Source organism: Pezoporus wallicus, unplaced genomic scaffold, assembly GCF_028554395.1.
Source record: "Pezoporus wallicus isolate ANWC-B61680 ecotype Strahan unplaced genomic scaffold, APGP_CSIRO_Pwel_v1 contig_3817, whole genome shotgun sequence".
NCBI classification, from domain to species: domain Eukaryota; kingdom Metazoa; phylum Chordata; class Aves; order Psittaciformes; family Psittacidae; genus Pezoporus; species Pezoporus wallicus.
The window spans coordinates 6,818,428-6,832,368 of NW_026635157.1; the positions used below are offsets into that span (position 1 = coordinate 6,818,428).

The 13,941-nt window shown below is 42.9% G+C and overlaps 1 protein-coding gene across 1 annotated transcript in view; it reads right to left on the reverse strand.

Annotated features, from left to right (window-relative positions):
* Positions 1-7,663, reverse strand: part of ARFGEF3 (ARFGEF family member 3) — an 85,802-nt gene extending 78,139 nt beyond the window's left edge. Inside the window, exons 1-2 of the mRNA XM_057407539.1 lie at positions 7,278-7,663; positions 6,071-6,122 (exon numbers count right to left, since the gene is read on the reverse strand). Of these exons, the coding sequence (XP_057263522.1) occupies positions 6,071-6,122; positions 7,278-7,362 (137 nt within the window). The 5' untranslated portion in view covers positions 7,363-7,663. The remainder of the gene's footprint in view (positions 1-6,070; positions 6,123-7,277) is intronic.
* Positions 7,664-13,941: the final 6,278 nt, after the last annotated feature.

A 13,941-nucleotide genomic window follows, 5' to 3' on the forward strand; every position in this document is an offset into this window, starting at 1 on the left:
AAAATGCCTGCGTATCAGACATGAAATAGGACCAGTTACATATCCCATATTAAACATGCAGAATGATTCAAATACTGTACTAGACAGTGCCACTCTGCCTTTCTAATCTCCTCCCCTCACCCACTCCCTAACATTAGAAGTGCAACATTTAAAATCAAGACAGGAGCACATTTATATATATACACGCCATATATCACCATTCAAACACCAAATCAGCTACATATATGCCCCTCAAAAGTCTGGATGCAACATGTAAACTGCCATCACAGGAGATGCAGCTCAGCAATCCATACTGTCACTAGAATCTCTTCTTGGCCTGATGCCTAACAGAGAACTCATCATCTACTTGCTGAATGTCAGATAGCAACTGCGTAATGGTGGAACAGCATGAGTCACATATTGAGCAGACATGTTCAGGAGGAAAGCACAGGAGCACTTAATGCCAGGTGGTTGTGGCAGCAAGAGCAGGAAGAAAGTGCTTAAAAAAAGCAAAAGAAAGAAAGAGAGAGAGGTATGCTAAAAACACCCTCCCGAAAAAAAAAAAAAAACAACAACAAAAAAACATTCCTCCATTTCTGCTTCTTTCTTCTGGTCAGAGGATCTGCTATGTACATCAGCTTCCCTGTCCACTCTCTCCCAGTAGAAAGAAACTAACAGAAATTATGAACAAAATAAAGTAGATGGAAGAAGCATGAAATTATGAAATCACAAGTATTTCTTCACAATGGAGAAGCCAAAATGCATCCAGCCTCAAGATTCTTTAAGTGGATGAATTAGCTGCAAAGTCTCTACGGCATTAGATGTTTTGTGATGATCACACTGCACTTACTGCTTTTATTATTTGTGGAGCACATGTAAGCTAAAATAATGTTTTGTTTGTAAGTTGCTGCTACTTCTCAAGAAGTACGTCAGATGCAAAGCTAGAGATGCAAAAATTAAATGGCAGAGTAGCGCTACCAATTCCCCCCCCAAACACCCATGACTGGGGGGGGGGGGGGCGAAGCAAGGAGGACAGCTACTTCAGAGTTCAGCCCAGTTTAAAGCTCACTTCTGTTCCTGACTTCTCTTCATTGTACCAGCTTCCCAAAGTTCACAAATCACCCTCAAAAGCCAGCATCAAGATGAACAGGACTGGGATCCAAACAGGACATAAGCTGGTTATTACAGCAGACCTTGCTCACCACCGACCTCTGACTTCCCAGCTACAACTTCAGAAATACTGCCTATTTTTGCAAGGCCAATGTGAGATACCGGAGGGATGCAAGCTTTTCCAGTAATGAACATAGGAACTTTTACCAACACAAGCAGTACTTGGGAACACTCAGCACCTTTGAGAGCCAGGACCTGTATCTCTCTGACTAGGCACACAGAATCGGTGCCCTGAAGGTTTGGGCCTGTACCTCCATTCAATATCAATTACCTCCTCTAGCTTTTAGGTACAGAGACATACAGTATACAGATATGCTGGAAATAAATAAGCATTTTGAAAGCCTTTCCGGTTCTTTTTCAGAACATCAGTTACTACACCAGAATGCCTCACTCATCTACATGTCTCATGATCATTACTTTAAAGTCCACAGGGGAAACTTTAAACTACCAGGAACAGCAATTTATACTACTGAGAGTCTTGCCTAAGCATCATCTTATGCACTCAGACATTTCTCTAGGAGTAAAGAGACAACAGTCACACAAGCTCCACAGAATAGCTCAAACTCAAGTCTGCAGTGATGCTTTTGCTACAGTGACGAATGGACAAAAAAAAAAAAAAAAAAATCTATGTTGCCATTGTTCTGGTCAGAAGAAAAGTAATGACAGGACAGTAGCAAGACCTGAAAATTATATACAATGTCTTGGAACTATGAGAAAAATCTCCACGTCCATGCTGATGAAAAGCCACTGAGTTTTACATAGCCGATAAGGCCCGATTTCATTACATAAAGCATTCCAAGAAACTCTAGTAAATCCAAGTTTTTCTGAAGCAGTATGTAACTGGCAAGCACTGTCTAGCCTTTTATTTTATTCTCTGGTATGTAGATTATCTTCACAAGTATTAAACTGTGCTGATCAAACATTCTTTTTCAAGGCTCATTTTCTTGTGTTTGTTCAGCTACTTTTTATGGATCATACTTCAGCCTCTAAAATAACAGTGGAAAAACTGGTCAGGAATTAACCAAGAAGAGCTAGCCTTAGAGCAGAATTTGTCATCTTGAAAATACTGAAGTAATGCAGCCCAAAGTAGCCAACAACTGTTTGCTGGCAGACAACATTAAGGTCTCTTTAGCTATTTTCCATGTGATCAGTTTACCAATTAAAACACCAGCACATCAATTCCTTTTGTCTAATTCATTATTTATAAGTCATCCATTCAGCCTCCTTAAGCACTCAGTACGTATCTAGTCTTCACAAGGCCTGTTCATCAAAGACAAACACCACCCGACTAGGCAGGCAACAACAGATCTGTTAGCAATGGGTTATGTGACCCTACCTTCTCAGGTATTCACAGGACAATGTGAATGGCAAAGCCTTGAACTGACTTAAGGTAATTTCCTTCCTGGTCCACTTTAATTTTCTTTAATATTTCATACCCTTGCTCAGTACTCTGATCACAAGTTAAAGTACTGAAAAAACCCACACACCTTCCTCTCTCGAGGCAGAGCTGACAGGACTCTGTGAGAAACTCCACATTTACTGGAGACTGGTGTTTCTTTAGTGAGATATTTAAGTAACGCCCCTCAGTAGAATTAATATGCAAGGTCATTAACTGGGATTTGGATTTGTAAATCCAATTAACATCAAAGAAAGCTGAACAGCAAAATAGTCTCATTTAGCTCCCTGAAGATACACCTAACAGTTCTCTATCAAACTAATTAAAGAATGACATTCCAGACTGAATGTCCAGTCACTGCACTTCCTTGGCCGAAAGTACCTTAGGTGCTCCCAAGCACAGCAGGCATGTGTTATCTAAACTGCTATCAGAGAAGTGCTGTAAACAGCTCCCTTACAAACACTACAGCTGAACCCCATGACTAACTACACAGGCTTCAGGGAACTGCAATGCAGCCTGCCCAGCATTTGTTACAGTGGCCCAACACAAGAGAGGAAGCTACAGTCAGGTTGCAGGCAAGCCAGAACATGGAAGCAATCTACCCCAATCTATCATGGAGATTAGTATATAGCTGATATAACTCACGTAAAAAGACTTTGGACTCAGCTAGTCATAGTCTGAGGAAATGCAAAGAGCTACTTGTCTTCCCCATTCTCACCCTAGGATGATGGTCTTAAAAGACAATAGTATGAAAAACCTCTGGACATCTTATTCTCATGAGCAGACTTCATTCTTCAGTTACAGAAGGAAAAGAACTTAAGTAAGTGCATGGCAAATCTGTTAAATGTCAATAACAGCAGCACAACTTGCTACTGGAAGCCAGATGCTGCTCTGTGGAGAACAGAAACAATACTGATTGGGGTACTCACCAGATTCACTATTTCTGAAACTGAGCCAGTGTCTATCTCAACTGGCTCATGAACCTATGTCCCCCACTCTTATGCAGTACAGATGTGCCCTACATCATGAACTTTCCCAAATGTACTCTAGAGAAGTGTTGATGTCCTTCTCTTGTATCCAGTATATTCTAAGAACACACCAAACTTTCTTACTAGACAAGCTGGGATGTCCTCCCTGGACGTACACTACTCAAAATACTCATTCAGCTGCTGCTCTTGGAAGAGACCTCACAGATATGTATTTCTCTCTTGAACTATTTGCCATATTGCCTTTAACACTATCAGTATGTTATGGCCATGGATTTCAGATCTGAGCTGTGGACCAGGGTTACCTGGCGGAAAGATTATATATGTCTTCACTCTAACTCTAGTATCATGAAATATTCCAGAACATATCCCCAGGCTCCACTACTACACTCAGAAATATCGAAGCAGAAAGGGTGAATGGCAGATTCAAAGCAGATGAGCAGCAAAGGGATGATTTGTATTACAGCAGATGATCCAATCTGCATCTAATAAAGATGAAAGCAGGACAGGAGCATGGTCAGATTGTCTCCATCCTACACGGTATCTGTACTTGGCTGTATTTCTGGCCATTGCTCTATTTTCAAGGCTACTGTTTTACAGTGTTAGGAACCAAGCCACCACAGCACTGTTCTTTAACAAATACCATGCAAAGATGAACTTTTACCTAATTTGCACATAATGCAGGTTAAATCCAGGCCAAAGATATGGCTCAGTGTGCAGTAGCTTGTTGGCAGAGAATGAAGACTAAGCTCAGAATACTGGTGACAGGAACATCTCCCACACTCTGTGATGTTGTGTGACAGAACCTTACAAAGGACTCCACAACCAAAACTTTTTTATTCAAATTCTGCAGCACCCTTCATTTTGCAAAACAGCCAGTAACAGAGTGAATTGTTACTGACAAGTCTAACGTTAAGAGCTTACTTCATTGTAGCTACACCTGTGAAGGTTATTAGCTTTATTTAAAAAGATCAGGATTGGGGGGGGGTGAGGGTGTGGGGGAGGGTGGGATGGGACAGGACCCAAACAACAAAACAACTAAGCAAAGACAACATTAAGAATATTGGAGGAAGAAGAAGAAAAGGTAGCATATCTGCAAAGAAGCATGCAAGTGAAAAAGGAAGAAATGTGGTAACAGCACTTAAAAACAGAGACCATACCCTGTATTAGAGATGAAGGGTGATAAATGGGAAGATGAAATGCCAAGTAAACATAATCTAATTCTAATGGAGCTACTGGGAATTACTCATCCAGCTGTTTTCAGCTGCCCAGCCTGTGGTGGAAATGTCTGTCTCTGGCACTGGTCATGTCAGACCTGTGCTATATCCATTCTGCATTGACTTGAGGCCCCTTGTGGACTGCAGCTGACAGGCTTTCAGAGCAGCAGCAGAACTGCTCTTACTCCTTTCCTCTGTGGTAGCTGCTCTGGGACAGCTAGCTCTTCAATCACTAATCTTCCTTGCACAAAGCTGTATCAAGCACAGCTGAAAGGAGAAGAGTGGAGTAATGAGGTGATAAAAATACTCACAGGAGTAATATCATAGTAAAAAAGCATCACCTCCATCAGCAGCTAATAGCAGATATCTAGGAGGACCTCAGGATGTGCCAAATTTATAGCAACACTCCTCCTCTCATAAACTCAATCATCTGACTAAAGTACTTCTGATTAAGAAGGGGTACCTTTGCATCCAATAGACTTCAATGAATTTCTTCCATGCATTTGTTTGGGTGGTATTTGAACCCATGCAAACCTTTTAGCATCCCTTACATTACCTAATAAGGCAAGCCTAAGCATTTCACATCTTAACAATAAGCTGTGTGAAACAGTGTCCTCCTGTTCTGACCAGTGTTCATTCTAGTTTCTTTTCATGCTTCCTAATAGTTCTGTCAGAAGGGACAGTGAATAATTTTGCCTGTTTGCTTTCTCCATAGCAATCAGAATTTCCAAAAGGAAATCTTAAATAGCTGTACAAATGAGGGCAGTACCACCTCCCTCATTTTACAGGTGTACAAATGGAGACAGGAAGAAGGAAGAAGGCTTACTCAAGATAACCTAGCACGCTAAAGCAAGCGGTAGGCATAGAAAGTGTATGAGTTTAGTTCCTACTTGGTGTCCTACTCATGTGGTGATATAACCTTTCAGTTTCTAGAATATTTATTTTCAGTAAACAAAAACTTATGTAGATTTAAAAGAAAACAAACACACTGAGAAGACTTAGAAGCATTATCACTTATGCTGAAGCCTGTAATTAATTTAGAAGGAAAACTCTTTAGACCATAAGACAGCCCTCCCTCCCTTCTAAGTGTCACCATTATACATACTTGCACCCATTTTGACATGGTTCCTTATAGTTCATTCATGGCTAGAGGCCAAGGGCTCATCAGCAAATTATCTACTACTACTAGCCTAGATCTACAAACTAAAGAAATCACATAGATTCAGCCCCTTCCTCTGTCTACCTCACTTTTAATTCCCATTTTTACTTCAGTTTTACAAACACTCAACAGCTCCACAGGAGTCAATATTAAATGTCCTTACCTTAGCTGATATGGAGGTATCTTGATAGCAGCATCAGGAGAATCCAAGGTTTCTGTATAACCAAAGGAAACAATAGGGCTTTTAAAAGAAACTTCTGAGTTCAGCCACAGTAATACATCTGACTACAATCTCTGAACTAATGATCCTAAAGTTTATACCTACTCCAGCTTACAGAACAACAGTCACTGCTGCTCCAAGTTGACAAAGCTTTTCATGAATCTGCCAGGGCCCTGGGTGCCCAGGGAGAAGGCAATTACCATCTTTTCCTTAGTGAAAAGACTGAGGAAATTAGTAAGAATATCAGCATTTTTGCAGCACAGTACTGGAACACTATAGGGGATATTAGTGTGGCTGCTGTGCAAGGGTAACACAGAGTTAATGAAGCAATGCATAGCACACCAAGCTGAAAGGCCAGTAATAAGACAGCAACAGGTATGAACTACCATAGACTGCTGTCGCTAGGTGCGTATGTAAAATTAAAAAATCAAAGCAATTTTAAGTGTTATAGTTATGCTGATGTAAGTTAAGGGTCTTGCTGATTTGTGCTCCAGGTAGTTAGCATCGAAAGTACTTCAAGTCACAGCCAATCTCTGGAAATGGGTGAATGCTGAAATGCACCTAAGCTCATATACCCTTAAAAGAACTCATTTTATTGATCATCATTTCCATTACACAACAAGGATAAAACAGCTCATGGAATCCAGTAAAGAAAAATACATACAGCTTTTTAAATAGATGACAGAATGCAAAATAGCAGTAAGAAAACTGTACCGGAGGGTTTTTTACGATGACTGAGGAACCGGGGAGGGGGGGCTTTCAGAGAACTGACACTCCCCTCCCCAACAGACAGAAACTGATTAGCTACTGACACGCAAATCAGCCCCGCAAGACCCACGGAGCAGCCCCAAGAGGTGAGGTGGCGAGGAACGCGGACGCTCTCAGAGACTGCCAGCAGGTGCCACAACCCCTGCCAGCAGCGCGAAGCCCCCGGACGTTTTGAGGCGCTCCGGTCCCCCGCATCCCGCTGGAGGCTCGGCGGCCAGCGCGGAACAAGTTTGTTGAGGTCTCCCTGCCTCCGCAGTTACAAAACCGCTCCCTGAGAGGCTGCTCCTGTCCCGCACCGCTGCGGGCAGGGCCGTGCCGTGACCCGACCCGCGCCGCTTCCCCGCGGGCAGCCCGGCTGCGGCAGGCTCAGCCCGGCCCTTACCGATAGCCCAGGTGCAGCTCTCCTTGATGGCCCTGTGCTTGCTGCCCGACGCTTCCTTCTGCAGCTTTCGTAGGATTTCTTCCATCTTGCCTCCCCCGGGATCTTCGCGTCGCCGCAGGAGCAGAGAAGCCGGCGGCGAGAAGGAGGAGGGCGGTGCGGACAGCAGAGCAAAGCCGGGGCTATCCCCGCCGCTGCCGTGCCTACACGCGGACGATGCCAGGCACTCCGCTGCCGCCCCGCAGCCGCTGATGAATCACGCTGAGCTCCATGGCGGGGACACGTCAGTTGTTGCCGCTGCGGAGTCCCTCCTCCTCCTCCTCCTCCTCCTCTCCCGCGCCGGGCAGGCCCCGGTGGCGCAGCTGGGCTGCGGCCGCGCCTGGTCCTGCCCGCCACGGAAACAACCTGGCGGCTGCAGCTTCCCCCTGCCCCGGGAGCGTGGGGAGTCCCTTCTCAGAGCCTGGAGAAGAGGCGGCGGAGGTTGCCGCTGGCCGTGGAGGGCCCGGGGAGAGGAGTGGGGGACTGCGCCATCGGACCCGGACCCTGCGGCGGCAGCCGCCCCACGGGAGGAGCACGGCGCGGTCGGGCGGGATGCGGCCTGGCCGGTTGCCATGGCAGCCCCTGTCTGCCCGCAGAACGCGGGAGGGGTGGGCTCTGTGTCTGCCTGCGGTGTATGCTCTGCAGCTCCAGCCGCTGCAGCGGCGGGGCTGGGAGACGCCTTGTGAGCTTTGCACGACTGAGGCGGCGACCGGCCCCTGAGCCCGTCCGGCCACCCCACCGCCCAGCTGCTGAGCGAGGCCGGGCCCGGTAGGGCTAGGGTCTCGTTTCCCAGCCCCGACAGCCTGCGCTGCCCTCCGTGCAGCGCTGCCGCAGACCAGCCCCTCTCTCCCGCAACGTCCCACGCGGGGAGGCAGGCTTGCACCCCAGCACGTGTGCAGGCGCTGGTCATCCCTTGAAATCAGTGGATCAAATATATGGCTGTGAGCCCTGCAGGACCTATGCCTTTTTCCTCAGATGGCAGGTGCAGAGGGTCATGACTCAACCTACTTGCCTGTGCCTTGAAAACAACGCACACCCCACAGCAAGCCAGCCCCCAGGAGAGAACAGCCACTCTGCTATATTAGACCTTCTTCTTCACACCTCGAATGCTTTCTACCCAGTATAACTGCCTTCTTCGGTTTGTTTTCCTTTCTAGGATATGCTGCTTGCCCTTTTTGTGACTGCATCAGTTAATGTTAATCGAGTGTTTTAATGCCATTGTCTTGATGCTGAATCTTTGTTAAAAGATACAAGAGCAGGCTAGGAAAAGAATTAAAAAGGCTATAGATAAAAAAGGCAGCCCAGGTAGCAGCTGGCAGCACTAGAAGTTGTGTTTCCTACTGCTAATTGGAAGAATACCAATTGTGAATTACCAGACAGAATATTGGCACCTGGTGAATCAGCCTTAGCATTTCCCATAGGATATTGGGCTTTGAAAGGCTGTCCCTTATCCAAATACTTACAAGGGGTGATCCTGTTTGTATTTGGAAGTATTATGAATGCATAATCCGTTGTTGCATTTTAAGGTTGAAGTGTAAAACTTGTGTCTGAAGAAAAGGATTTAGAAATTTAGAATGATGCCAGAAAAGTTTGAAGGTGGATAGGGAATGCCTAGAACTACAGAACTACAATAATAAGGATTTTTATTAAAACAAAAAACCAAACAAAAAAAAAAAAACCCAAAAACCAACCAAACAAACAAAAAACCCCCACAAAAAAACAAACAACAAAACAAACCACAAAAAACAAAACAGAAAACCAAAATTCAAACCAAAAAACAAAACAAAACTCTGACGGAAATAACAGGAAGACCAGTAAGCTTCAGATTCTAGGGCATAAACCAACCTTTAAGAAACTGGAAATAGTTTCACAAGTTTTTTAATCTATGACCATGCACTGCCACCTTCCTGGAGCAAAAAACTGGTAATAGCTGATGGCCAGGATTATCAGTGAACTGTGACTCTATAAGTTAAGGCTCCAGTTGAAGTGATGATGAATTGTTTCCCGCCTATGTGCTTAGTGGATGATGTGCTTAGTGGAAATTGAGCACAGCAAGCAGTTTCTGTCTTTTCAAGTCTTTTTTTTTCTTTTTGGGTGGATGGGTAAACAACAAAAACAGCTGTGGTGGTCTTTGAGCTACTTTTAATGTAGAAACTATGTACCAGAGATCACTTGAACCTGTGGAATGCTAAAAGATAAATATATATCTATTAATAGTAAATAATTAATTGCTTATTTTCAGGAAGCCATTGATGAAAATTAATTTTTCATTTTAGATTATTTTCTAGCTCTATACATCATCAACTTGGTAGCTAATTTCTCTGTGGTCTTTATAGGAAGCCCTTTGCAGCTGAAATTGTCACCAGAGCTACAGTTTTTTCACAAATACTGATGTCATAATAAATAATAAAAACCAAGATTTGCATTTATTCCTGTTTTACTCGCTGTCCAATGCCTTCAAGCAAAATGGATCTATACTGATAAACACTTTTCCCCAGTAATTATGTCATCAGAACGAGAGAAAAAAAGGCCATATTCAGGCTCTCTAGAGCATCTTAAGGTCTTCTTATATGCTTATGCAGACAGAAAACCAAGTAAGCCGTGATGAACCTTTTCAAGGAACTGTGTGTCAAGAGTACCATGAGTCAGCTTGCTGATACTTTTCATTCAAGGCCCTCCATCTCCAAACGAACAGGAGTCCACCAATCCCTTCTCTGTTGCCTAAATTAAGCACATAAATACACAGTAACCATGTCTTGCTGGAAGTCGGTCACTGAATGCTGTTTGCTAAGGGAGTAGGTTACATTTAACCAGTGCTTTAGGCGCCCCTTGGAAGCAAGCGGCCTAGAAGGTCACAAGATCTGAAGTCTATCTTCTGCTACAAAGAGACAACTCCTTGTCATGTCCTGGCTGTTGAAAGCCAGCAGCCTGAGGCTAGGACTCAGCTCTTGTGATCCCCTGCACAGCTCAAGCCTTGTCCAACTGGAAGTCAGAAAGATCCTATGCAGATTTGGTATTTGCAGGTTATACATCAGGAAGACGCAGCAGCAGCTACGCAGTATGCTTTTGTGACTCTCACTTGGCAGTGCTACTGATCTTTTGCGTTACGTGAATGCAGATTATATCCCAGGATATATCCTCAGTTCTGAACACAGCCAAGAAGCTGTAAGCAAAGCCAAGCTACTCAAGATACCCAGAGTAATAGAGTTGTATTACTACAATTCTCTGTCTAGGCTAGTAGGCAAATGTAAGGAGCAGCATATGCTTGCCTTCAGAGATCTCCATGCTACTATGGCTTTTCTCAGTAGCCAAGGAAAGCAACGTGCTGCCGGTTTAAATCTCTTCCCATAGCATACAGCCACACTGCTCATGCACACAGCTGCCCCGTCACTCTAGCATTTGATATCCTTAGAAAGAACCAAATTTACAGTGGAAAAGTATGATACAAAGGTATGTTAGGCTGTGAAATAATCATATATATCTGCTATTATTCATTATCACTCCTGTATTACCTGTGCTTTGGCCATTTTAACAATATGCTTGTACACTGCAGACACTGGACAGTGTGAACCAAAGAGATGCTGGCTGTGTCCCTGAGAATTCCAAGTTTAATTACAAAATACTAAACAATACCCTCTAATGGCAGGAAACCCACCTGGTTCCATGGCTCAAAAGTGGTGCCTAGCCAGATTTTTCAGAATCACTTTTTTCCCAGAAACACCCACATGGCTGGACTAACCAGACTTGCAAAAGACAGGTGGGCTCAGTTTTCCTCAGGAAGCTCTGTACTTGCAACTTTTGTGTAGGACAAATTGCTCAAAAGAAATGGAGGGACTGTAGCTGGAACGTAAGCTCACCAGCACTTTTGTGACACCTGATACCAGTGGAAAGTACCCTTCCTTCCCTCTCCCAGAGGGCAGCAAGACTCAGACAAGGAAGACCCTTGTTGGGGTTTTTCGGGTTTGGTTGTCTAGACTGTAACTCCATCATTGATGATAGGGTGGCATCTGTTATTGTCTGCGTGATTACACAGAGTTACGAGAGGCTGAGTGCTCAGTGAAGTCATCCCTGAGCAGGTGCTGCTTTCTGCACCCTCCATGACATGACTTTGCTGAACAAAGGCAAAGCACTACAAAGCACAATGACAACAGGTGCTGCTGCATGTAGGGTTTACAGAGTTAGGGAGAAAAGCCCTCTGGAGTGGGAACTGTGAATAAAATTAGGATATATTCAGCACTGTCTGTTCAACATAACCTTATGTCATTTATTTTGTAAAGAACAGTTGAAGCAAAAATAAAGTCTTGAGATTCATGCTAGGATAGAAATAAGAGATAAGACTCTGGCCTTGCTTAGACATACTTTCTGCAAAGACAGATGAAAAGCAAAATTTCCCTTAACTATCTTGATTCTACCATAACCTTCTCAGCTCTCTGCAGAACTGCAAAGGCAATTGAAGAGGGTAACGGGAATGCAGAATATGAGATCAAGGTTCTTTTTATCCAGTAGCTTATTTCTGACAAATGTTATTTGGGGCTTCTTAAACAAGGGGTAGAAAGAGTGCAGTGCCCCTTCCTCTAGTAAACTCTCCCAGCTTCTATTAGTTTGCAGACTAGGTATTTTCTGAGACAGTGACTTCGTCTTGATGTGTCCAGTAATACATGATAGATTGTTCTTCTGTGAATGTATCTAATTCCTAAATGGAGCAGGTTTGGGAACAGGGCTGTGGAAAGTGCCAGGTTGGACAGAGCCTTGGGTGACATGGTTTAGTGTGTGAACCTTTTCATGCTTTTTCCTTTTACAACCATACTGTGACAGCAAGTTCCGTAGCTGAGTTGTACACAAAATAAAATAAAATACTTTTTGTACAGTTTTAGCTTCTTCTTGCTACTTACTTTTTGTACTATGAGAAACACTGCGTAAGCATTCCCTGTTTTCTCTCCACCATTCATGATTCCTTATGCATGGAAGTGTCTTCACTCAACTGTTTGTATTTCAGTATACGCTGCACTATTCTATTTAATTTTTCTCCCTATATGAACTTTGGTCATACTGATTGCCCTTGTCTGTACCAGTTCCAGTTCTGCTCTGAAATACAAGAGTTTGGGAAGAAGGGTGTATACATAGGGAAAGGCAGCGTGAAGATTTGAGCTGTAAAAGCTGGCTTTCTTCCATCAGACTCTACTGACAAGGCTTCAAGGAGAAACAAAATTACAAGTAACTGTGGAGTTAAGCCTAATATCATAAGACTTCCAAGTTGGCCAGAAAGCTGAACTTCAGAGGACTCCTTGTGTTCACTTTTCTCTCTATAATCCAAGAAATCCCCATAGTCTTAATCTATGGAAAGAGATCTTAGAAGTACAACACTACAGTCAAGGGCTGAATATAAAAGTCAGAATTGTACCATCTGGCCAATATATTATATATTTGGAATATGTGTAATGAGTAAAACCTAATGCTCTGAAGCTGTGTCTAGAAAGAGACTGAACTGATAACTTGTCATGTAGCTGTATGAAATATAGGTTACTCAAAGTTACAAATGCATTATACGTATTTGGGTCCATAAACTGCTTTGAAATGTTGGGGCCATTGACTAAGAAAGAGATGTCTCGTTATGAGGAAACAAAAACATCATGGCATTTACAGCTGTTAGATGCTTATGATACAAAATGAAGAAAGGTTAGCGAGACCTAACTAAATACATCTCTCCTGGTCAGGAAATGGACTGTAATTTGCATACCCTGTTTGGTGTCAAGCATATAAATAAATGGATTGAAGTACTAGAAATACTCCTATTAAAGCTGGAATTCTCTAGGTTTCAACCTAATATGCTCTTTTTAAAACAGAGGAATAATTTTTCATGCCACTATTTCAGATTTTAGTGTATGGCTCCTCTGTGACAGATCCCAAAATTTTCAAAGTATAGTGGAAACTAAAGAGCAGCACAAAGGGACAGGTTAAATAGAAATTTATTTAATAGTGTTGATTTTCAAATTTTGTTCTGCCACAGATAGATCAATCTGAAATGAATTCCCTGGTTTCAGGGGAATGTTGTCAGGTCTGCAGTGAAATAGTGGCCAAATTGGAGCCAGAGATGCCTCCTTGTGCATTTATATAATAGTCATATAGAAAGACAAATCATAGGAAAATTTATCCCTTTTCTTCTTCATGATGCCTCCAAACTCTCTATGTAGTTTGGCTTTGTTAGTCAATGGTGCTTATTTTGCCAACTTTCAAGACCAACTTAGAAAACTTAAAAATATATTATAAAAAAAAAAGATATAATCAAAGGAAATATAACATTCATTTTCCAACTTTCTAAGAGTAGACAGACAGTAATTGCCTCTAACTCATGATCTGAAAATCCAATGCTAAGTGGATATTGAATCACGCAAAAGCTCTTATTACAGCAATAGTCACACAAGCAAACAGACTTGTAAGCTTCCAGGAGAGCAACCTCATCCATATATATATCTCTTTTTAGGATTTTTGGAAATTGCTTTTACATTGAATGGAAAATTTAGCAGAAAGACACAGTGTTTCCCAACATGTATTTTGAAAAAGGATTTCGAAGAATGGCATTGCAGAGTTCTGTGTTTGGATTTCAGTAGCTTCCAGATCAAATGTACTC